This window comes from Mustela erminea, chromosome 9, assembly GCF_009829155.1.
Source record: "Mustela erminea isolate mMusErm1 chromosome 9, mMusErm1.Pri, whole genome shotgun sequence".
Taxonomy (NCBI): domain Eukaryota; kingdom Metazoa; phylum Chordata; class Mammalia; order Carnivora; family Mustelidae; genus Mustela; species Mustela erminea.
The window spans coordinates 54195970-54220278 of NC_045622.1; the positions used below are offsets into that span (position 1 = coordinate 54195970).

The window sequence follows — 24309 nt, forward strand, 5'->3', positions numbered from 1 at the left end:
CTAAGAGTTAATATATTTTTCACACAACCCTGTGAAACAGGGACTATTATTATCCCCACTTTAAAGGTGAGGAAACTGAGACGCAAGGAGGATTAAGTAGAAGAGCCATGTAGTCTGGCTCCACAGCCCATTTTCTTAATGACCATGCTATACTTGATCTCTGAGACCTTTCCAGTTCTAAAATTCTGGGTCCATGTACATTTAAGGCAACTTAAGAACATTATTAAACCCTTCTGCTTCAGCCACCACTTAGCAATTAACATTCTTAAAATATGCTAAGAGCCTTGTTCTGAATGACATCTAACTTCACCACATGTGTGATCCTGACAGACCTCTGATGAAGGATTATAATGGAAAGAAATGGCTCGTTTGTATCTGGTTATCTGTGTGAGATACTGCCAAGTGCCAAAGAGCCCAGAGGAGATTTACATGTCACTCAAAATTCTTCTGAAGCCAGGCCTAACAATGCTTTTTCAAGGAAGGGACAGGCACCAGTCTGCCTGAGTGCCTACTACATTGTTCAAGAAAACAGATGATTAATGTCACATACCCAGTGAGCAGGCGTAATTCCAGGCAGATGACCAGGTGTGTTTCTAGATCAGTGGTCAACAAACTTTGTCAATGGCCAGATAGTAAATGTTCCAGGCTTCATAAGATGCATGTCATCTCTGTGGCATATTCTTTGTTTTCTCCTTCAAATTCTTCACAAATGTAAAAACAATTCATAGCTGTTGGGCCATACAAAACCATGTGCTAGACTATAGTCTGCTTACCCCTGTAGTAGACCATTGGATAAAGTCACCTTTTAAACTATATTACGGTACATTTTTGAGAGTTTTTGGCTGCTACAACAGTCACAAGACCATCCTTAAGTTCACTAGAATTCTCAGTTACACTAAAATAATCCAGCTGACAGGATAAATGATGATGAAGCAAAGAGTATAATACACATACTTATTTATTTCAGTGTTTATTGAATGCCTAATACAGGGTGTCAAGCACATGCTACCATCCTTATGAAAGTATACAACCCAGGACACTATGATGTATATAACCCAGTTACGTTTCCAAGTGAAGTAAAACCTGTAAAGGTGCCATACGATAGGTTAAAAAGGAAATAGCTACAGGAGTTCTGATGCAGTAAGGATTCCATCTAGTAGGAGCAGGAACATCAAAGACTGCAGGGGTGGCAGTAATTGAAACAGATTAAGAAGTATTAAAATGCTGAATGGCAGTGAAGGAAAGTCCCACACAGTCTGAACACCTTTAAGCCAAAGCATGACAGTGGGAAAACACAAGTTGCATTCCGAGAAAATTAAGTCGTGGTCCAATTTGTTCAGCTTCAATGACATGGAAATTACTTGGAACCCTGGAGAGGAAAACAGTGGGAAACAGGGTTGAGTAAGTCAGCTGGGAGGGCCAGAGTAGAGAAAGCCTTGAATGGCATGCTAAAAAGTGGATCTTTTTAGCTCTCTAGGCAATGAGGAGTCATGAAAGGTTTCTGACAATATAGCATAATGATCAGAGGTGCGTTTAAGGAAAGTTACCCCACTAATGACAAATATGAAGCATTAGAGAAGGCAGAATGTCCCAACACCAGTTAGCAGGCTATGCTAAAAATCCACAGGTACTAGAGATAATAATAATCATCATCATCATCATCATCATCATCATCATCAAACACTAAAAGAGAAAAGATAAAAGCACATCTAGAACTATAAGTACTTACTGTACATATCACTGACTGAATTTAGGCTGATGGAGAGAAGGAAAGCACATCAGAGATTCAGACACAACTAGCAGAAAACAAGAAGTCACTCAATAAAGCTTTTAAGCAAAGGAATAAAAAATGAACGTCTGTCTTAGGAAGATGAATCAGGCAGTAGTGAATAAGACAGAGTGGATACAAAGAGACTAGAGTCCATAAGCCCACCAGAAAACTACAACAGTAATCTATCCTTACTGGGGTGCCGGTCTGAGCTTGGATCATGCATGGCAATGGAGATGGAAAAGTTGCCACGGATAGGAATTATTTCAAAGGCCTCAAATGAGGCTAGTGGCCAACTATATAGAGTAGATAAAAGAAAGAACTCAATCAAATCTAACTGCAATACTTGGGGCCCAAATAAATGGGAAAATAGTTAAAGATGTGGGAAAATGGAAAGGAAATAAAGCCTGGAGAGAAAAACGAAGAGTTCCATTTAAAGTATAATAATCTGCAAATGACAGGTTTCGATGCAGAAATGGCCAGAAACTATTTAATCCTAGAGAACTAGAATTTTGAGTAACAAGCCATCCAATTGATAACCAGCTATCCCATTATGTATCCCATTAGAATGCTTAATGATCTGCTGCTATAGAAGCTTTACTCATTCATTCAACAAGTATTTATTGTATTACTACGATATGCCAGGCACAGTGTTAAGCACTGGGAATAAATTAGTAATGAAGGCAGATAGACCCTGTCCCTGCCCTTATGTAGCTTACAGTCTGTAGAGAGATGAGCAAATGGACAATCAGAATACAATCAGGTAAGTGTCAGTGATGAGGAAAATGAAGGTGCCATGGAGCACGTAAGAGGGGTATCCAAACCAGAGTTTGGGGTATATCACAGAAAGCCTTTCTACAGAAAGGAGATCTAAGCTATGGGTGGGGTGCTTAGAAATCAGGAACCAGATCACACAGTAAGACCTTATAAGCCAGTAATTACTCTGAAATGATTCAAATAAAAGAGGGAGATGACCAGCATTTGGAAAGATAAATCTGGCTATATACTCCAAAAAGCAGGAAAGAAATAGATAATTAGCAGACACCATCAAGTAGTCATTCAAACAATAGGGAGGGGTCCAAGCTGACTCCCCTGTTCTGACTTTCTGACTTGAGACAATACATGGACAGTAGTACCATTCACTAAACTAAGGAATACAACAGGAAGAAGTTTTTCAAGATGGAGAGGGGACCTGAGCTCAGTTTGGGTCATGTAAAGTGTGTGTGTCTTTGAAACATCCAAGCAGTTTAATGCAGTATGGATATATGGAAATAGAGACCAGAGATGTAGACTTGGGAGGGATCTGAATGCAAATATAACACGTTCATGAGAAGACAAAAGGCCCAGGTGGAAACCTGATGACAACAGCTTAAAGGCTCCATCAAAAGCTTTCCTCAGCAGAACTGATATATTCTAGATGTTATTCATAAAACTATTAAATGAGCTTTGCATGTAGTCTTTTTTCTACTTACTTAGCTAGAATAAGAAATTATGATTGGCAAGGGAAAAAACAATGGCTCTCTACTACTTGAGCGTATTTTCAGATGCAATCAGTACCCATTTTTAAATATAGTATTTATTTGTACAACGTCTCTTAAAATAGCTACCTGATGAATCAACAGACAGCCTGTGTTCCTATGTGTATATGTTCATCTGGACCTTAACATACTTTTAGTTGCCAGCCAAGTTTAAGCTGAAAAAAAAAAGTCAAGAATTTCTGACAAGTATCTTCAAATCTCGGGTACCTTCTGCCTCTGAGGAAGCCCAGAAGCTAGGCTTTTCAGGAGGAAAGGCAAGACCTCTTCTGAGACACTGAAGCAGAACTGAATATATGTATTCCCCCAGATTTAGTGTAAGGTTTGAGACCACAGAGGAAGTTCTCTTCTCCCTCAAAATAGTGAGAAGCATTGAGAAATAAGAATAGTACTGTTAAGCAAAAGTATACAGATGCTGAAACCAAAATCAACTCCTTCTTTTAAATTCAATAGAGTAAAAAAATCCTTGTTCATATTTTAGTATTTTAAACAACCCTCAAGAAAGCATTACAATCAGAGTCGCACAGTGCCAGTATGAAGTGGACTTAAATGCCATCAGCACTACTCCATGACAAGAGGACTGAAGCTGCATCTGTCACGTAACCTGAAAGTATCTTTCAGAGTAGAGGCAGGAACCGTGTGATCCTAACAGACTGAGTTCACTCATGGAAAAATATGAACTAAGCAAAGTCTATGCTAAATCTTGACACTCACAAAAGTAAGACACAACTTCAGTGGAAAGGAGCTTATACCCAAGAGGAGAGAGGGCATGCACATGCACACAAATTCCTATACATGTGAGAGGCAAAGAGAAGGCAAGACTGGCATCACGCTAACTAGCATTAGTGAACGCGGCGGGGAGAGAGAGAGAGAGAGAAGAAAGGACTCCCAGCTTGGAAGAACAATTTAAACCAAAACCAACTATGGGGTGGGGTGGGGGGACACAAAGGCCAAGCATGCCCTCACTACAGATCCAAGAAAGAAGAGTAAAAACAAGTTTTCAAAATGTTAAACTCTGAATCCTCTAGAGAGGGTAAGTCTGGAGCTCTGTTTCTGTTTACTTTTCAAGAATCTAAAACATCTATACAAAGAACCCTGCCTGGCTTTGAATTTTCCAGTATTAAGATATAGAAAAGCTCAAAAAACTGTGCTAAGAAGACAAGATCCTCCAAATTCCTAACAGGAAACGTGGCATTTTCCCAGATTATTTTCTGGCTGCAACGAAGAGGGAGAATGGGGACCACACTGCAGCAGCAGGATTTATAAATATGAATTACAGGATAAGATGATTTTCCAAACATCTGTCAGAAGTTAATTTGATCCAAGAGAAAAGGAGGGAAAAGAGAAAAAAAGACTCAAGAGAAGCCAAATACAGTGACTAATACATGGAACTTTTGTAGACTTCAGTGGGTTGATGGCCTCACGGGCATTGCATGCCCACTCTACAATAATAAATACACACAATCTGTACAATAACGCACTTCATACCATTCAAAGCCCTTTCCCACGTACCTTCTCACTGGATTCTCACAATGCACACAGTGGAGATCTCTGGTTAAATGTAAACACAGAGACCTGGTACTTTGAACAGGATATATGAAGTGGGAAGAAATGTAGAGATGGCATGTAGCATAGTGTTTAAAAGAAAACACCTTTGAATAAAGGAGACCTGCTTTTAAGTCATGGTTCTGCTACTCCCCAGCTAAATAATCTTGGGTTAGGAGTTGCAGGTTTTCTCTAGGGTACTTTACCTATAAAATGAGGATAATAACCACCTCGTGGAGTTGTTACACGAGATTAAATAAAGCCACGTAGAACAGCTAGTATAGTGTCTAACAAAGAGTAGGTACTCAGTAAGTGAAAACTGGCAAGGGTAGCTTTCAAATGCTTGGTCCCTACCTGGTATAAGTAATAGTTACTAGACTATTGTACCAGCTCAAATCATTCAGAAACAAAGTTTTGCCCTGGATTTAGACAGAGCTCAGATACCTAAATGTTTTATGACAAAGCAGGCAGCTATTAGAAACAGCCCCTGAAGATTTATTGTCTTTATATTTTATAATGGAGTGGGAAGAGGCATAAGGAAAGCTGAATAGAGTATGTAGAGGAATGGTCTATTTTTATGATTTTCCAACTTTTGCTTAATGATGTACAGAAAGACCTGCACATTTACCATATCCCTTTCCCTACTGTTAAAACATAGGCTACTTGGGACATTTAATCCCCACCACTGAACATCCAGCTTTGAGTACTGTGTAGGACGTGCTTTGGAAACAAGTTTTATGTCCATTAATTTGACTAGTAAGAGGAAATAGCCATCTTTTTAATTTCTCAGTTCTATAAAGTTAACTAAATGGAAATATCTTGACTGGGATTAGAAATCACACTTTCTACTTTTCAAAAGTATCATGCCTTGAAAAATAGAAAATAAGGAATTTTCATTTGTACAAGTTCTCAAAACAGACACTGAAACTTGCTATTGTCCCTAAATCTTTAATCTAGGCCCAACTATGCACTTGAGATGGTCAAGTTGTGTGACTGTGTTTGTGAAATTAATCGCTAAATTGCTGTTTCAATCTCCTGAGAATTTCATTCCAAAAAGATTTGATCCTTTTTACTAGATTCTACTCCTGCTCTTTTTTTTTCAATAGAGCGAGAATGCACTGCCATCTACTGGATTCTGAAGATACTGCTGCTATAACTTTTAGTCTGAGAAAAGAATTCTTACCAAGCTGATGCTTTTTGTACTTTCTCAAAAACACAGTAGTTATTATGGCAGTATGAGTTACATAAAAATAAAACTCCAGAGGGGTACCTGGGTAACTCAATTGATAAGGGTCTGCCTTCAGCTCAAGCCATTATCCAGGGTGCTAGATGGAGCGCCCAGGTCAGGCTCCCTGCTCAGTGGGGAGTCTGCTTCTCCCTCTTCCTCTGCTCCTCCCCATCCCACCCATATAAATAAGTAAAATCTTTAAAAATAATAGGGTTAAAGTGGGGTAGAAGAGAGAGATAATACCAACCCCTCAAGATTTTTATTCTCAATTATTGCTATGATAGTCCCAAATACAGCATGCATTCACCTACGTTCATTAACAAGCTTCTTTTGAGCACCTGCTATACTATATGCCAGGTACTGCAGCAAGCGACACAATGCCAATGCAATAGAATCAGGGAGGTAGTCTCTTTTATCATAGGGTTTAGATCCCAGTGAGTAGTTTCCATTTATATTGAACTCTATTCATGTGCCAGGCTTATACTGTACATTATCACTTTTCATCCTCCAAGGATGAGGTAGAAACTATAAGAGAAAAACTCAGAGATGACTTAATTTGTCCAACATCTCTCTCAGAGGTAAGTTGCAGAAGTGCCTGGAATTAAACTCACATAAATCTGCCTCCAAAATCTGTATTTCTATCTACTAGGAGTATACACTCACCCAGGTAAGCTGTCAGCATCCTCCCAAAAACAAGAGTAGCCAAAAAAAAAAAAAAAAAAGTAGCTGACAAAAGGCAATTTAAGCAAAGATAGCCTTGCATATCTATATAAAAGGCAAATTTCCTAAACTGAGATCTGAAAGGTTTCCAGCTTACTGGATAAGGAGCTGGCCCAGTAGCCTCTTACTTCTCATGCTCCCCAAATGCCATTCTAGAAGTTCAATCCACCCAGAAAACATCCCTCCCAGCCACCTAGCTTTATTCATCAACCTCCATCCCCTCCAACTTCAAGCCACAACAGAGTTCCTCTCTGGTTCTCCACCATCTCCAAATGTTAAAAAGAGCATCCCTTCCTCTTCAGATTATTTAAAGTTCCGCTATAATTCATATAATTCACCTGTGTTATCTGCAAGACCCAAATAACTGACATTTTCAGAAACAATTTTTCAAACTAAATCCATTTCTAAACCAGAGCTCTTCTGGAACATACGGTGTTTTATCTAACCTAAAGGAAATAAATATTTGTGACTCTGCATCTAATACTTTTGTACCCCAAAATACTTAGTTTAATAATGGGCACAGGCTATTTGATAATTATTGATGGCAAAAATGACTTTTGCAAATACAGACAGAAGATTTTCATCATTTACTCAATCATCTCTTCATCTGCATTGCTGTTGAATAGCTAAGGAGTTTCATGTTTCATATGCCAAAGAAATGCAATCTTACTACATAAAATTAATGAGAAAATATCACTCCCTAATAATGTCAGCAGAGGTTACTGAACAACGGATTCAAACACACAGCATATTTTAGTCAAAGATTTCCTAATGCGTTAAGTAGTTTCCAAACACACTCTTAGGAGTGAGACTGAACTACTTGTCCATTGTCCTATGTAGTTGAGAGAGTGACCAGGCTCCTAAAAACTCAACAGAAATGAGTAAAGCCTTTTCAAGAAGCAGAAGAACAAACAAAGAAGCAAGAGTTCTGAGCAAATAAGTAATTTCAGCTTTTAGACCCAAAAAGGCTGAATGCACTTTAAGTAATATGGACAGAGGGAGGATTGACAGCAACATAACCATCAGAAGTAATAGTAACAGTGTTTCAAGTCATGATTAATATAAAACAACAAGAATGCTTGAGAACTGGTCAACAAAAATTCTAGTCACTATTTTTTTTTCTAGTCACTCTTTATAAAGTTGCTTTAAAATGTACTTCCATTTTACCCCACAAGTTTAAGTCTTCTTAGTGTACATACATTCTTAAAATACATTCCTGTTCTCAAAGACTTGTTAGTTAAGCATTTTTAAAATCCTTTATGAAATATGTCCAACACAGATATATTTGCAATTACTGTCATTACAAATATATTTGGACTTATTTCTACCAACTCAACTACATGTTTTGGTTTACCATTTGTTTCCTTTCCTCCGTCCTACTAGTCAACAAAGTTTTCTACTCTTTATAGTCCCTTTTTCCCTCTGCTACTTAAAAATATATATTCTCTGGTTTCTAACCCACTCTAGATACTTCCACATTTTTAACATGCACCCCTGACCACAAATTTTTCTAACAAATTCTGTAGTTGTTTACTATCTTCCTCCCAGACAGATCAGTAACCTCACTGAGTTTTAACTCTTTACACACCCTCCCTCCCCTCATTACTGCTGTCTAGAGCAGTGCTTCTAAAAAGCTCTGCAGCCAATGACAAGGTGCTTTTCCTTCAATCCATTGTGAACTGATAATTTTGTAAAATACAATAAAAAGGCAAAATAATGTCAAATTGCTATAAAAGTTTTGAAACATTTACTCTCACTTTTTATACTTGGCTCACCACAGACTAGTGACAGTTCTTCCCCCCCCCCCTTTTTTATCTTTTTTTTTTTTTTTAAGATTTTTATTTATTTGTCAGACAGAGAGCACAAGCAGGCAGAGTGGCAGGCAGAAAAAGAGCGAGAAGTAGGCTCCCTGCTGGATAAGGAGCCTGATGCGGGACTTGATCCCAGGACCCTGGGATCAGGACCTGAGCCAAAGGCAGAGGCTTAACCGACAGAGCCACCCAGGCGTCCCTAGTGACAGACAGTTCTTAGACTAGCTCTGTTCTACAAACTATAGTTTGAATAAAGATAGTCTGGTTTGTCTTTACATAAAAACATATAACTTGTTACATATTAAGTTTTTGTTTGTGTGTTAGTTTGCTGTCAGTAGTTAATTGCATTCACTAACGTTGTAACCATTTTCATGTGTCTTGCTGTAACTTGCTGTTACTTCCTACATCTTCCCTTTGGGATCACTTCTCCACCTCCAATATTCAGTATAGATAAAGGGTCTGTGGGAATTAAATTCTCAATCTGTGTGTCTTTGAAGTTGTTCCTCTTTCACCCATGCTCTTGACTGAAGGTTGACTAGAAATACAGTCATACATTTAATAGTAAATAGCACTCAGAGGATTATTTCTCCTGGCATCAACTGCTACTGTTGCAAAGTCCGCTGTCAGTCTAATTTGTAGGTAATACTTCCTTTCTCTCTGCTCACTTTTAAGATTTCTCCTTTTTTTTTTTTTTTTAAGATTTCTCCTTTTAAAATTAACATTAAAGATCTGCAGTTTCTATGTCTTTTTTTCAGCCTCCTTCTATAATTGGGAGAGTCCTACTGACCTCAGCTTTGTGCTCATTTTCTGTTCATTTTGCCCAGAGGAGCGCATCTTTCAAGGACGAGGCTTCTGCCTACTACTTCTGTTCCAGATGGGTTTATTTGCTTGCTTTTAGTTTGTTTTAGCAAGTATGTCTCTTGAAACTTCTCTGATCTCACCAATCACTAGGGTTTTTTTGTTTTGTTTTGTTTTTGTTCTTTGGGCTTTGGGGTTTGTTTGTTTGTTTGTTTGTTTTTAAACCTATCACTGCCTTTTGTTTGGTGCAGTGGAGGGTCTCAAAGTATGCACTTACAAGGACATCTTTACTGGAAAAACTGTTTATGGCTTTCTTTAAAAAGGAAAGCTAATGCTTTTTAAGGTTCAAGCTATTTATCAGATGTTCACCTGAAAGTTGGTACAGGGGCAAGATAAGGCTGGCATCTAAATTTGTAAAATTCACTAACTGAAGGACTATGGAATAATATACACCACTTATTACAATAATATATATTCAATAAACTTTTATTGACCATTTGGTCTTGAATCCCAGCTCTGCTACTTAGTAGCTCTATAATCTCGAGAAAGTCACTTAACTTCTATGTGCAGGCTTCCTCTTCTGTAAAAAGACAATTGTGAGGTTTAAATGAGGTAAATTATGTAAAGCACTTAGAACAGCACCTAGCATTATTATCAGCTCACTGAACATTAGCTGCTATTATTATTATTATTATTATTATTACTAGGAACACTCTGCACTCATGTTTCCACACAGGCAAAAGATATCCTACTCCTCAGAGCCCACCTCCCTGCTCAGCAGGGAGCCTCCTTCTCCGCCTCCCTGTACCTGCTGCTCCCCCTGCTTACACTCTCTTTCTCTGCCAAGTAAATAAATAAAATCTTTAAAAAAAAAAAAAAAAAAAAAAGGAAGAAAGAAAGAAAAGAAAAGAAAAAGATGTCCCACTCCATATCCCAGGTCCTAAAAAGAACAATTTCAGTTTCTCTGAGTCCTGCTCTCGTTCCTCTCCAGGACAGACAGAGGACATACCTGACAGCTGAGCTTGGGAGACAAAACAAAGCATGACAGCCTCTGTCTTTTCAGGTTCCCTCCAAGTCAGAACAGCCTACCTACACCACACATAAATTCTGCTTTTGGCTTGGAGGATTAGGCTTTGTCCCTGTAAGGGCAATATCTTGGTTTTGCTTGTTTTGTTGTTTTTTGGGGAAGATTCGATTTGGGAGAAAGTATATACCAGCTCTTTTAGTTGTAGAATTTAAAACATATTTTCCAATTAATTTTATTAGAAATAAAGCCAACGTTCTGATCTCCATTTATCTATTACCTATCTTATTTCTAAACTTGTTCCAAACTCAGAGGAAGAAGAAAGGGGTATTAGTTACCGGCTATCCAAAACCTCAATTACTAATAGTATCTGACTACACAGTTCTTATGGAGATTAAATAGAATAACAGATATAAAGCTCTTAAAAGTGTCTGATACACAGTCATGCTCAATAAATATTCACTTTAATATTATTACTATGTACCAGATATTGTGCTAGACAGTGTACTAGTTACCAGTTGCAAGAGGAACGTAATCCCTCAACAGGGTTGGAATGGATAACCCTATACATGGGATACTGCAAACAAGAACAGTAGCCATCTCATAATTCTCTCAGTAAATCAAACATTTTTACTAAGCAAATACCACGTCTCAAGAACTGTGATAGGCACCGGGAATTCAAAATTATATATACAAATCCGTCCTTAAGAAGCTTACAGATTACAAGACCTATACAACAAAGGAAGAAAGAATTATAAAGTGGTATCTCTTAAGTCAAAGGTATACACAGTGTTGATAAACTTTAGGAACCCAGAATATAAGGGCTTTAAACAAATTTTTTTTAAAAAGCTTATCAGAGCTTAAACTGAATTTGGTGAAGTCACCTAGAATACCTTGCATTTTGCCAAATCCAAGGAGCAATTTTCAGTCCTCATCTAATTTGCCCACTCCCTCCCCTTATATGCCAAATACTAAACCAAAACAAAAATCTCTTTCTTTGGCTTCTGGGAGCCTGTGAGACTCCACCCTCTTTTCCCTATACATCCCTCATCACTCGTTCTCAGTCAACTTTTCCAATGCCTCCACCTCTACTTGGCCCTTAAAAGTTGGAGGCCTCAAGCCTTGGTTAGTAAGCCCCCTTTTTTCCTCACTGTACACCCTGTCCCTAGCCTGAACTCATCATTTCAGTGACTGTTTGCCATTGACCCCACATTCCTATCTCTAATCCACTTCTCCCCTCTGAACTCCATCTGTACATGGGTATCTTAAAGGCATCTCAAAGTCCATATGATCAAATATCAGTTCTCAATCTGCCTCCATGAAACCTGGTCTTCTTTTAGCATCCCTCAGTTCTCCTAGTGTCTGGAACATTTATTTATCCCATTACACTACCCAAGCCAGAAACCCAAAAGTCATCCTTAATACCGTCTTTTTCCTTATACTCTAAATTTGAAGGATACTGGGTCCCAACGATTTTTACCTCCTAAAACTTTCCTAAATCCACTTTCTCTCTTTTGGGCCATAACCCTGTTTCAAAGTATCAGCATCTCTTACCTAATATACTACATGATCCTCCTTTCTGTCTTTCCACATATATTCTTACCTCTTCTACAATTATTCTTTACTACAGACAGAGTGAAATTGTTAAAATACAAATCAAATTATATCACTGTCATGCTAAAAATCCTTCAAGACTAAAAATCCACTGCTCTTAGGACAAAATCCTTTAAAAAGTTCTATATGCTATGGTCCCTGCCTTCCTGTCCACCCTCATCTGGTATCACTCTTCCTCATCACTCTGACCTTCCTTTAGTCCCTAAAACCCACCATGTGTCTTTCCACTTCATGGCCTTGCAACTTGCCAACCTCCTCTGCTAGAACGCTGTCACCGTTCAGCCCCCACTCCCTGCACTTGGGTCATTTCCACTCATCCTCTGGATTATAGCCTTAAAAGTCTAGTTCTCAAAAAGACAGTCCCTAGAGCATACGGAAGATCTCCCTACACGCTTATAGCATTACCACCATTTGTGTTTATACGTATTCACCTGTTAGGTCACCTCACCAGCACTTGTCTCCTCCACACACTCCTGCTGGGAAACATCCATCTGCTCACCAATATGCCTTTAACACTTACGGACAGGGCACAATGGCTGACAAATGGCAGGTACTGAATAATTAGCTGCTAAATGAATGGAGCTTTCCAGAAATAGCATTTCACACAACAAAGAATTATGAACCAATGTGATCACTAAGAGCAAGTAACTCTTGCTCTTGCTAATGAGGTGAGAAAACTCACCGTATTGTTTTGTGGCCAGTATTAAGTGGGATAAAGAACATGAACCACCTGGCATAGTAACACAGATAGTAGGTATTTGGTAAATAGGAATTCTCTTCCCTTTCCTTTCTCTAATTGCCTGTAGATATAGAGATAGCACTGACTATAACACCACTTGACTCACAGTTTCTTAAATTTACTCAAAGTGTAAAAGGTATCCGAAACATTTAATAAAACTGTATTGCACTTAATCAAAATTCACCATTCTGTTTTCACTCTCCAAAGAATTACACAGAATAAGAACAAAAAGCCCAGATTTTCTGTTAAGAAAATTAATAATATGGATTTAGAAAAGATGAATTGGGGTTACAAAACAAGTTTTCCCTTTAAAAAGCATCACCTTAAGCCACACTAAATAAATGTACAATGATACTTAAAACAAGATTCTGTTTACACAGAGCTTTTTACACTGTATGTCAAGGCACAGGTACACTAAACAAAACTCACAGCATTAGGAAAATCCTCTTACCTTATGTTCAAATGGAGCACCATAGTAGCCATCATTCAGCCCAAAAATTATTTCATTTTGGTTGCGGGCATGAATCTAAGAGAGAAGAAAAACATGCTATCAGTTTTTCTCATTCCAATTAAGTTTTATTATGATTAAGGCGTGACAGTTACAGCAAGACCTACTTCAATGCTGAGAAACAGGATGACTAACCTAACAAGCCAGCAGAAAATACATCATTTATCCTAAGACCAGGTGATCAATTGAGTGCTTCCTGCTTTAGTGCTTTAGTCAAAGGGCTCACAAAATCATTATACCGAGATAACAGGCATGATCATTCACATATGTTATCTACAAACACTTCTTGAGATTGCTATGGAAAGGTTATTTCTGAAATATAAGGGATCCAGAGACGTATTATACATTCTCAGATCTCAAAGGAAACACAATCCAATTAGTGTATAAGAGTGCTTTAAAAATTATAAAGTCCTTGAAAAAAAAGATGAATATTATTTTCTATTTTCAAGAAGACAGTTTAAATTTAGGTAATAATATGTAAGTTACAATCACTCTGGACTCCAGTTTCCTAATGAGTGAATCAGATTATGTCTGTTATATCATACTTCTGTGCCTACCCCCATCTCCTATGGCTAAATCCAAGATATCATCCAAATTTCACTCAAGACTATCAATCAATTTAACCTAAATGACATCTGGATTCAACAACAGAATACACATGACATGTATAAGAAACATTTACCAAAAAAGAACTTTATATTCTAAGGCCATAAAATAAAAACCTCAGAAAAGCTGAAAAGATTGAAATCATACAAACTATTTTCTCTAAACTCAACAGAATTCAAGTAGAAATCCACAAAAGAAAGATACCTGGAAAATCCACAAATGTTTGAAAATTAAACATCATACCTCTAAATAACCTATGGATCAAGGAGAAATAAATGGGAAATATTCTGAATTGAATGAAAATGAAAATACAACATCAAAGTTTGTGAGTCACAGTTAAAGTAAGACTTAGAGAAAAATTTAGTAGATGCTTAATCTAGAAAATAAAGTCTCAAAACGGTAAAACAAAAATCCTACCTTAAGAAACTAGTAAAGAAGAACAAAGTAAACCCAAAGCAAGCAAAAGGAAGAAAATTAAAGGATAAAATCAGAAATCAATGAAACTGAAAACAATAACAATAATCAAAGAAACCAAACACTAGTTATCTGAAAACCTAAGAAAACAGATAAATCTCTAAGCAATGATCAAGAGAAGAGACAGAAATTATATATACCAAGAATGAAAGAGGAAAGGATCATTATATAGCCTTATATCGTATATATACATTACAAGTATAGAGTATATATACATTACAAAAATATAGTAATATTGTGGAAATCTTTATACTAATAAACTTGAAATCTTAGGTGAAACCGATAAATTCTTTGGAAGACCAACTATCAAAGCTCACATAAGAAGTCACAGAGAGGCTAACTAGCCCTACATCTAATAAAGTAACAGAAGTCATATTTTTAAATTTCCCCACAGGGAAATCTTAACACCCAGATGGGTTCACTGAAGAATTCTGCCAAATATATGCAGAATAAGTAATACCAACTTTACACAAATTCCTCCAGAAAATAGAAGAGTTTAGGTTTCCCAATCCATTTTACAAAACCAGCATCACTCTCATACTAAAGTGGACAAGAACAAGGCAAGAAAAGTACAGACCAATATCCCCCGAGGACATAGATGAAAGAAGCCTTAATAAAATATTGGCAGGGCGCCTGGGTGGCTCAGTGGGTTAAGCCGCTGCCTTCGGCTCAGGTCATGATCTCAGAGTCCTGGGATCGAGTCCCACATCGGGCTCCCTGCTCAGCAGAGAGCCTGCTTCCCTCTCTCTCTCTCTGCCTGCCTCTCCATCTACTTGTGATTTCTCTCTGTCAAATAAATAAATAAAATCTTTAAAAAAATAAATAAATAAAATAAAATAAAATAAAATAAAATATTGGCAAATGTAATCCATTATGAAAGGAAATTTCCTCACCCTGACAACGTGCTACAAAATTTACAGCTAATATTACACTTAATAATGAAAGACTTAATACTTTTACACAACATCAGTAACAAAACAAAGATGTCCACTTTATTCACTTCTAGTCAACACTGTACTGAGGTCTTATCAATGAAATGATAAGAAGAGAAAAAACACGTATTCATTAGAAAGGAAGAAATTAGACCATGTGTTCACAGACATGACTGCCTACACAGCAATCTACAAAAAGAATCTACAAAAAAAAACAACTACTAGATCTAATAAATGAGTTTAGCAAGGTCACAAAATACATGCTTAATAAAGAAATGTTTCTATATACTAGCAACAACAACTGGAAATAGGCATATTCTTTAAATGAATAGCAATTTAAACTAGCATAAAAAAACATGGAATCACAGGTACAAATCTAACAAAATATGTGCAAGACCTATATACTTAAAACTACAAAATGCTGATGAATGAAATCAAAGATTTTCCCAAATGGAGAGATGTCCACAGACTGAAACATCCAATACTAGCAAGATGTCAATTCTCCCCAAATTTTCTCAGATTTTTATAGAATTGAGAAATTAATTCTAAAGTGTATAGGTAAAGGCAAAAGATCTAAAACTGCCAGAAGGGGTGCCTGGGTGGCTCAGTGGATTAAGCTGCTGCCTTCGGCTCAGGTCATGATATCAGGGTCCTGGGATCAAGTCCCGCATCGGGCTCTCTGCTCAGCAGGGAGCCTGCTTCCCTCTCTCTTTCTCTGCCTACCTCTCCGTCTACTTGTGATTTCTCTCTGTCAAATAAATAAATAAAATCTTTAAAACAGCCAGAACAATTTGAAAAAAGATCAAAGTTGGAGGATTCTTATTACCTGAATTCATGATGTATAAAACTTCGGAATTCAAGAGAATGTGGTATTGACATAAAGACAGACATATAGAACACTGAAACAGAAGAGAATCCAGAAGCAGACCCACACAAAATTATTTTAAATTATCTATTTTCAACAAAGATAGCAAGGTAATTCAATGGAGAAATATAGCTCTTAAAAGATTTTATTTATTTATTTGACAGAGAGAGATCACAAGTAGGTAGAGAGGCAGGCAGAGAGAGAGAGGAAGGGAAGCAGGCTCCCCACCGAGCAGAGGGCCCGATGTGGGGCTCGATCCCAGGACCCTGGGATCACGACCTGAGCCGAAGGCAGAGGCCTTAACCCACTGAGCCACCCAGGTGCCCCAGAAATATAGCTCTTATAACAGAGTACAGAAAAAAAAGTTCCTCCATCTGCAAAAAAAAAAAAAAAAGAACCTCATACTTTAAATAAAAGTTAATCCAAAATGATCATAGACATAAACGTAAAACCTAATAGTATAAAACTTCTAGAGGGAAAACCCCATAGGAGAAAATCTCTGTGACCCTGGATTAGGCAAATATGTCTTAGATAAGACACGAAAAGTATGAAACATAAAAGCAAAGACCGATATAGTGGACTTTAACACTTATAAACTTGCTATTTAAATGACACTTAAAGAAATGAAAGGACAAAGGGTGCCTTGGTGGCTCCCTTGCTCAAGTGTCTGCCTTTAGCTCAGGTCATGATCATAGAGTCCTGGGACTGAGTCCCACCTCAGGCTCCCTGCTCAGTGGGGAGCCTGCTTCTCCCTCTCCCTCGGCCTGCCACTCTTCCTATTTGTGCTCTGCATGTCAAATTAAAAAAAAAATTTCTTTTTAAAAAAAGGATAAGCCACAGACTAGCAGAAAATATTCAGAAAATACGATCTCATAAAGAACTAACTCATATCCACAATACATATAGAAGTTTTACAACTCAATAATGATAATTCAAACAGCCAAATAAAAACTGGGCAAACGACCTGAATAAATTATTTCACTAAAAAAGGGGCAAGAGAGAGAATGATGACAAATAAACATTTTTTTATTGCTCAACATGACTTCATCACTAGATAAAATTAAAATCAGAAGATTCTATATACCCATAGTTAAGCAGCAGCAGAAGAAATTAGTCATGATCCAGGAGTCCTGGGATCCAGCCCCGCATCAGCAGTCTGCTTCTCCCTCTTCCTCTGCCGCTACCTGCCCCCCGCCTGACCCGACTTGTTCTCTCCCTCTCTCCCTATGAAATAAATAAAATCTTTTTTAAAAAAAAGGAAAGAAAACAATCCCATTTACAATTACTCCCAAAATAGTAAGACACCTAGGAATAAATCTAACCAAAGAGGTAAAAGACCTGTACTCTGAAAACTATAAAACACTGATGAAAGAAATTGAAAATGACACAAAGAAATGGAAAGACATTTCAAATTCCATGCCCATGGATTGGAAGAACACATATCGTTAAAATGTCTATACTACTCAAAGCAATCTACATATTTAAAGCAACCCCTGTCAAAATACCAATAGCATTTTCCATAGAAACAGAACAAACAATCCTAAAATTTATATGGAACCACAAAAGAACCTGAATCACAAGCAAATCTGGAGGCATCACAATCCTGGACCTCAAGTTATACTACAAAGCTGCAGTAATCAAAACAGTATAGTACTGACACAAAAACAGACACAGAGATCAATGGAACAGAACAGAATATCTAGAAATAAACCCATAATCATCTGGTCGATTAATCTTCAGCAAAGCAAGAAAGAATATCCAATGAGAAAATGATAGTCTCTTCAACAAATGGTGTTGGGAAAACTGGACAGCCACATGAAAAAGAATGAAACTGGATCACTTTCTTACACCATACACAAAAATAAATTAAAAATGGACTAAAGAGGGGCGCCTGGGTGGCTCAGTGGATTAAGCCTCTGCCTTCAGCTCAGGTCATGATCTCAGGGTCCTGGGATCGAGCCCCACAGTGGGATCTCTACTCAGCAGAGAGCCTGCTTCCTCCTCTCTCTGTCTCTGCCTACCTCTCTGCCTGTTTGTGATCTCTGCCTGTCAAATAAATAAATTTTTTTCTAAATGGACTAAAGATCTAAATGTGAGGCCTGAAACCATAAAAATCTTAGAAAAGAGCACAGGCAGTAATTTCTCTGACACCAACTGATTTTTAGATTGGTCCCCTAACACAAGGGAAACAAAAGCAAAAATAAACTATTGGGACTATATCAAAATAAAAAACTTCTGCATAGCCAAAGAAATAATCAACAAACCTAAAAGGCAACCTACTGAATAGGACACGGTATTTACAAATGACATCAAATAAAGGGTTTGTATCCAAAATATATAAAGAATTTATAAAAGTCAATACCCAAAAAAGCAAATAATCCAATTTTTAAAGTGGGCAGAAGACATGAACAGACTTTTCTCCAAAGTAGACATCCAGATGGCCAACAGACACGTGAAAAGATGCTCTGAAAAGATGCTCATCATCACTTAACACCAGGGAAATGCAAATCAAAACTACAATGAGATATCACAACTGTCAGAATGGCTAAAATCAAGAACACAAGAAACAATAGGTGTTGGCGAAGATGTGGAGAGAAAGGAATACTTGTGCATTTTTGGTGGAATGCAAACTGGTGCAGCCACTGAGGAAAACAGTATGGAGTTTCCTCAAAAATTTAAAAAGAGAAATACCCTGTGATCCAGCAATTGCACTATTAAGTATTTACCCAAATAATACAAAAACACTAATTCAAAGGGATATATGCACCCCTATGTTTAGAGCAGTTTTATTTACAATAGCCAAGATATGGAAGCACCCCAAATGTCCACCGATTGACAAATGGATAAAGATGTGTGTGTGGGTGAATATTACTCGACCATAAAAGAGAATGAAATCTTGTCACCTGCAATGATATGGATGGAACTCAACAGGATAATGCTGAGTGAAATAAATCAATCAGAAAAAGATAAGTTCCATATGATTTCACTCTTATGTATAATTTAAGAAATGAAACAAATGAGCAAAAGGGGGGAAGAGACAGAGACAAACCAAGAAACAGACTTATAACTACAGAGCAAAAATCAGTGGTTACCAAAGGGGAGGTAAGTGGGGGATGGGTGAAAAAGGTGATGGGGATTAAGAACACTGGGTAATTACAATTAAAACTTTACCAAAAAATGTCACAACAAAATACCACTTTGAATCCATCAGAATGGTTAAAACCCAACAGAATGGAAAACAACTTGGCAGCTTCTTATAAATTTCAACACTTGCCACTAGACCCAGAAATTCCATTCCTATGTATTTACTCAATAGAAATGACGACATATGTCAACATAAAGGTGTATATTTAAATATTCACAGCAGCATTATTCATTGTGGTGGTTAATAGAATTTATACATTTGTCAAATCTAAACTGAACTGTATACCTTAAAAGGGTAATTTCATTGTATATACATCATACCTCAACAAACCTGACCTGTAAACAAAGTTTCATTCAAAAGTTGGCCCTCCCTGACTCCATCCCGACTTGTCTAAATACCTCTTTCATATACTCCCCCAAATTATATCACAAAGCTACAGCAATCAAAACAGTAAGGTGCTCTGCAGGTCCATGCAGGTATTCACCAATCATGAGCTCACCAAGTCTAAGGATCTTGTCTTATCGGTCTCTGGAACCTTAACAGTAAGAATAATGCCTGGTAGAAAGCAGAAGATCGATCAATGAACTGGCTGTTCTCCTGATACATCTTAGTCTTGTTTACCTCTGAAAATATATAATTTTATTTTATCTGATTTCTTAGTAGTATGTTACTTATTGTATCTATTTTGTAGGTGAGTTTTGCCTTTCTGCAATAAGTTTCTAACTGGCATAAAAAACATGTTTTCTCATTCTCTGTTCTCCATTATACCCACTAACCAGCTTTTTAAGAAGACACCCAAAAACGGACTCTCTGAAATTAGAGCAGGTTCGACATAAACACAGTTGGGTACTTCAAGAAGATCACTACCCAAGGAATATGTGAGTTGAAAAGCATGAAGTCCATCTTCTTTGGCCAAAAACCCCCTGCCAGACTACAGCCATACAACTCTAATGTTAAGAAGCACCATCCCCCATGAAATGTAAGTACTTTCAGAAAAAAGAGAAGAGCTCAATACCATTGTCTATCCACAGAGAGCCAACTACGCTATGTGGGAAGACAGAAAAAGTATACATCTTAGTGCAGGGGTCTGGCTGGCCAGCCTAAAGGCAATAAATGTCTCATGCTGAAAGAGAAGAGAGAGGCTCTAAGCCAAAAGTCATGATTTTATAAATTTTCATTGAGACCAGTCCTAAAATAAAAGGAAAAAACAGAAAAACAGAGTAAGAATCCATAGCAGTTAGAATTTAGTTATGTAAAATATCTATTACATGCATTATTCTGATCACTATAGGAAGACACAAAATAAAGTCTATGATAAGCAAAATGAGGGCAGAGGAGTAAAATATCTATTACATGCATTATTCTGATCACTATAGGAAGACACAAAATAAAGTATATGGTAAGCAAAATGAGGGCAGAGGAGTTTTTTTTTTAATCTGAAAAAAAATATGTGGAATTAAACTGTTTCTTTAAAAGAAATAAAGCAGGGGCGCCTGGGTGACTCAGCTGGTTAAGCATCTGACTCTGATTTCAGCTCAGGTCATTTTCTCAGAGTCATGAGATTGAGCCCTGTGTCAGTCTCTGCACTGGGTATGGAGCCTGCTTAAGATTCTCTCTTTCTCGGGGCACCTGGGTGGCTCAGTGGGTTAAAGCCTCTGCCTTCAGCTCAGGTCATGATCCCAGGGTCCTGGGATCAAGCCCCACATGGGGCTCTCTGCTCAGCAGGGAGCCTGCTTCTCTCTCTCTCTGCCTGCCTCTCTGCCTACTTGTGATCTCTCTCTGTCAAATAAATAAATAAAATCTTAAAAAAAAAGATTCTCTCTTTCTCTCTCTCCACCACCCCCAGTCATGTGCATGCTTTTTCTCTCTCTCAAAACAATAAAATAAATAAATAAATAAATAAATAAATAAAAGAAAAAAGAAATCAGAAAGTCTATATTGAATAAATATTAAGAAACGTCAAGGATATTCACAGATACGACTAACATTTTGGAGTTACCTTTAGCAGTATCCAATAGGTATCACAAATACACACAGCATTTATTCCAAGGTAAGTTACCAAGGACCACATGTATAGATCAGTGTGGTACAGCACAAATCATGCATCTGTAAGTCGGCCAGGCCTAGATTTCAATCTTCCTCCACCTAGCAGTGTGATCATGAGCAGTTACTTAAACTCCCTGTGGTTCAATTTTCCCATTTAGAAAATAAGGGCACTAATACCAACCTTCACAAGACTACTATAAAATATTAAGTATAATAACCTAGTCTGGAGATGGTAAATAGGTTTCATATATCAGCAATTCTGATACATTGCTAGCTGCATCCCAGAACACTGTGTTTAAAGGGATTATGGAGTGACTTCGAAGCTCAGCTAGAGGAATGCTACAATCCAATAGCTACCTCACTCATAGGGACTTGGTAGTAGTATGCAAGCCAGGCATTTGTCAGCCCTGTGTTTAATAAACAGTAATACCTCTCAAAAAGAAAAAAAAATTTTAAATAAAAAATAACTAACTAAATAGTACCTCTCCTTCCCAAAATCATTCAACTCTACTGGTCATAAGAGAAGTATTTAATAGTATGTTCTATATTTGCAAGTTAATTTTTAGACCCAATAAAAGAGAAGATCGCTTCTCAGCCTTGTGGCTAAGATCAAGTGCAATAAAACAGAAGCAGCAGAATGCTATGGGAAAGCATATTCTTTCCTACAAAAAAAAAACAATCCTCTTAAAATAACAGCTCAGGGTACTTCTTCATAAGTTTCTTCAATTAAAAATTATTTTTAAACTTGGCCATGACTCAGAATTTCTATAATTAAGTAAATAATCATAAGGGTTCTCTATAATAGGAAATGTAGAATCTAAACAATATACAGAAAGGTTAGGTAGGCTTAGAGAAGACAAACACTTAAAACTACAGTCTAAAAATTACCTGCTGACCCAAGTACTTCAGCCCATCCAAATAGACTTTCCATTCAATCAAAAGCTGGTAGATGTTCTCCTTTCCACCCCATATCTTCACCACAAAACAAGACACAGACGTATCAAGATGGTCAGGCATTATTCCAAAATCGAGACTCCGCCATGTTGGATTCTGTTGATGGAAAAGAAAGCATGAAGATTCTAGTTTGCTTACAGTTATTTCAATTAGATTAGAAATCATTTTGATTTTAAAAACCAAAAGACTTAAAAAATACATCAAACTGCAGACTTAAATAAACCAGGAAGACATCTAACTACCACAATGGGGGTGATAATGGTATAAGCATACCTAAGAAATAATTGCAAGTTTGGTCCCAAAGCACACAATAAAGCAAGTACCGAACTAAAGCAAGTCAAATGAATCTTTTGGTTTCTCAGTGCATATAAAAGTTATGTTTACATTGGGCGCCTCGGGTCATGATCCCAGGGACCTGGGATGGAGCCTCACATTGGGCTCTCTGCTCAGCAGGGAGCCTGCTTCCTGCTCTCTCTGTCTGCCTCTCTGCCTACTTGTGATCTCTCTCTGTCAAATAAATAAATAAAATCTTTAAAAAAAAAAGTTATGTTTACCCTATACCACAGTCTATTAAATGTACAACAGCATCATATCTAAAAAAGAACAACGTACACACCTCAACTAAAAAATACTTTATTGCTTAAAAATGTAACCATCATGTGAGCTTTTAGCTATTCATAATCTTTGTGCTGGTGGAGTGTCCTGCCCAGTGTCGATGGCTACTGACTCATCAGGGTGGTGGCTGCTAAAGGCTGGGGCAGCTGTGATAATTTCTTAAAATAAGACAACAACCAAATCTGTTGCACTGATTGATTGACTCTTCCTTTCATGAATGATTTCTCTGTAGCATGCAATGCTGTCTGAGAGCATTTTACCCACAATAAACCCTCTTTCAAACATATACTTAATCCTCTCAAACCTACCACTGCTTTTATCAACCAAGTTTATGTCATATTCTAAATCCTTTGTTGTCATTTCAACCATCTTCACAAAATCTTCACTGGGAGTAGATTCCTTCCCAAGAAGCCACTTCTGTTGTTCTATGAAAAGTAACTGCTCATCCATTCAAGTTTTATCATGAGGTTTCAGCAACTCAGTCATGTCTTCAGACTCCACCTCTCATTCTAGTTCTCTTGCTATTTTCACCCCATGTATAGTTACTCCCTCCACTCAAGTCTTGAACCTCTCACCGTCATCTATATTAGTCATCTATATCAGGATTGTAATCAGCTTCTTCCAAACTCCTCTTATAATATTGATATTTTGACCTCCTCCCATGAATCATGATTGCGATTAAAGGCATCTAGAATGGTGAATCCTTTCTGGAAGGTTTTCAATTGACTTTGCCCAGATTCAGCAGAGGAATCACTACCTACAGCAGCTATAGCCTTACAAAATGTACTTCTTACGACTAGAAAGTTCAAATGACTCCTGGATTCATATGGGCTACAAAATGGATGCTGTGTCAGCAGGCACAAAAACAACTGTTATTGCATTGTACATCTCTATCAGAACTCTTGGGTAACCAAGTGCATTTTCCACAAGGAGTAATATCTTGAAGGGAATCCTCTTCTGACCATATCTCAACAGTGGGCTTAAAATATTCATGGAATCATGTTGTAAACAGATGTGCTGCCATTCAGGCTTTCTTGCCTCATTTATGGAGCACAGGCAGAGTGGATTTAGCACAACCTTTAAGGGTCCTAAGATTTGCAGAATGGTAAATGACAGTGGCTTCAATTTAGTCATGAGCAGCATTAGCCCCTGACAAGAGAGTCAGCCTGTCCTTCTGAAGCTTTGAAGCCAGGCATTGACTTCTCTAGCTGTGAAAGTCCTAGAAGGCACCCTTTCAAGTAAGAAGGCTGTTTCATCTACACTGAAAATCTGTTGTTTGGTGCAGCCACCTTATTACTCACCTTCACCAAGCCTTCTGGATGACTTGCTGCAGATTCTACATCAGCACCTGCTGCTTCACCTTGCACTTAACCCTCATGGAC

The 24309-nt window shown here is 37.6% G+C and overlaps 1 protein-coding gene across 4 annotated transcripts in view; it reads right to left on the bottom strand.

Annotated features, from left to right (window-relative positions):
* Nucleotides 1–24309, bottom strand: part of UVRAG (UV radiation resistance associated) — a 298599-nt gene that overhangs the window by 219756 nt on the left and 54534 nt on the right. For all 4 annotated transcript variants that reach the window (XM_032359467.1, XM_032359470.1, XM_032359468.1 and 1 more), the window contains 2 exons: nt 22247–22408; nt 13234–13308 (listed from right to left, as the gene is read on the bottom strand). In XM_032359467.1, the coding sequence (XP_032215358.1) occupies nt 13234–13308; nt 22247–22408 (237 nt within the window). The remainder of the gene's footprint in view (nt 1–13233; nt 13309–22246; nt 22409–24309) is intronic.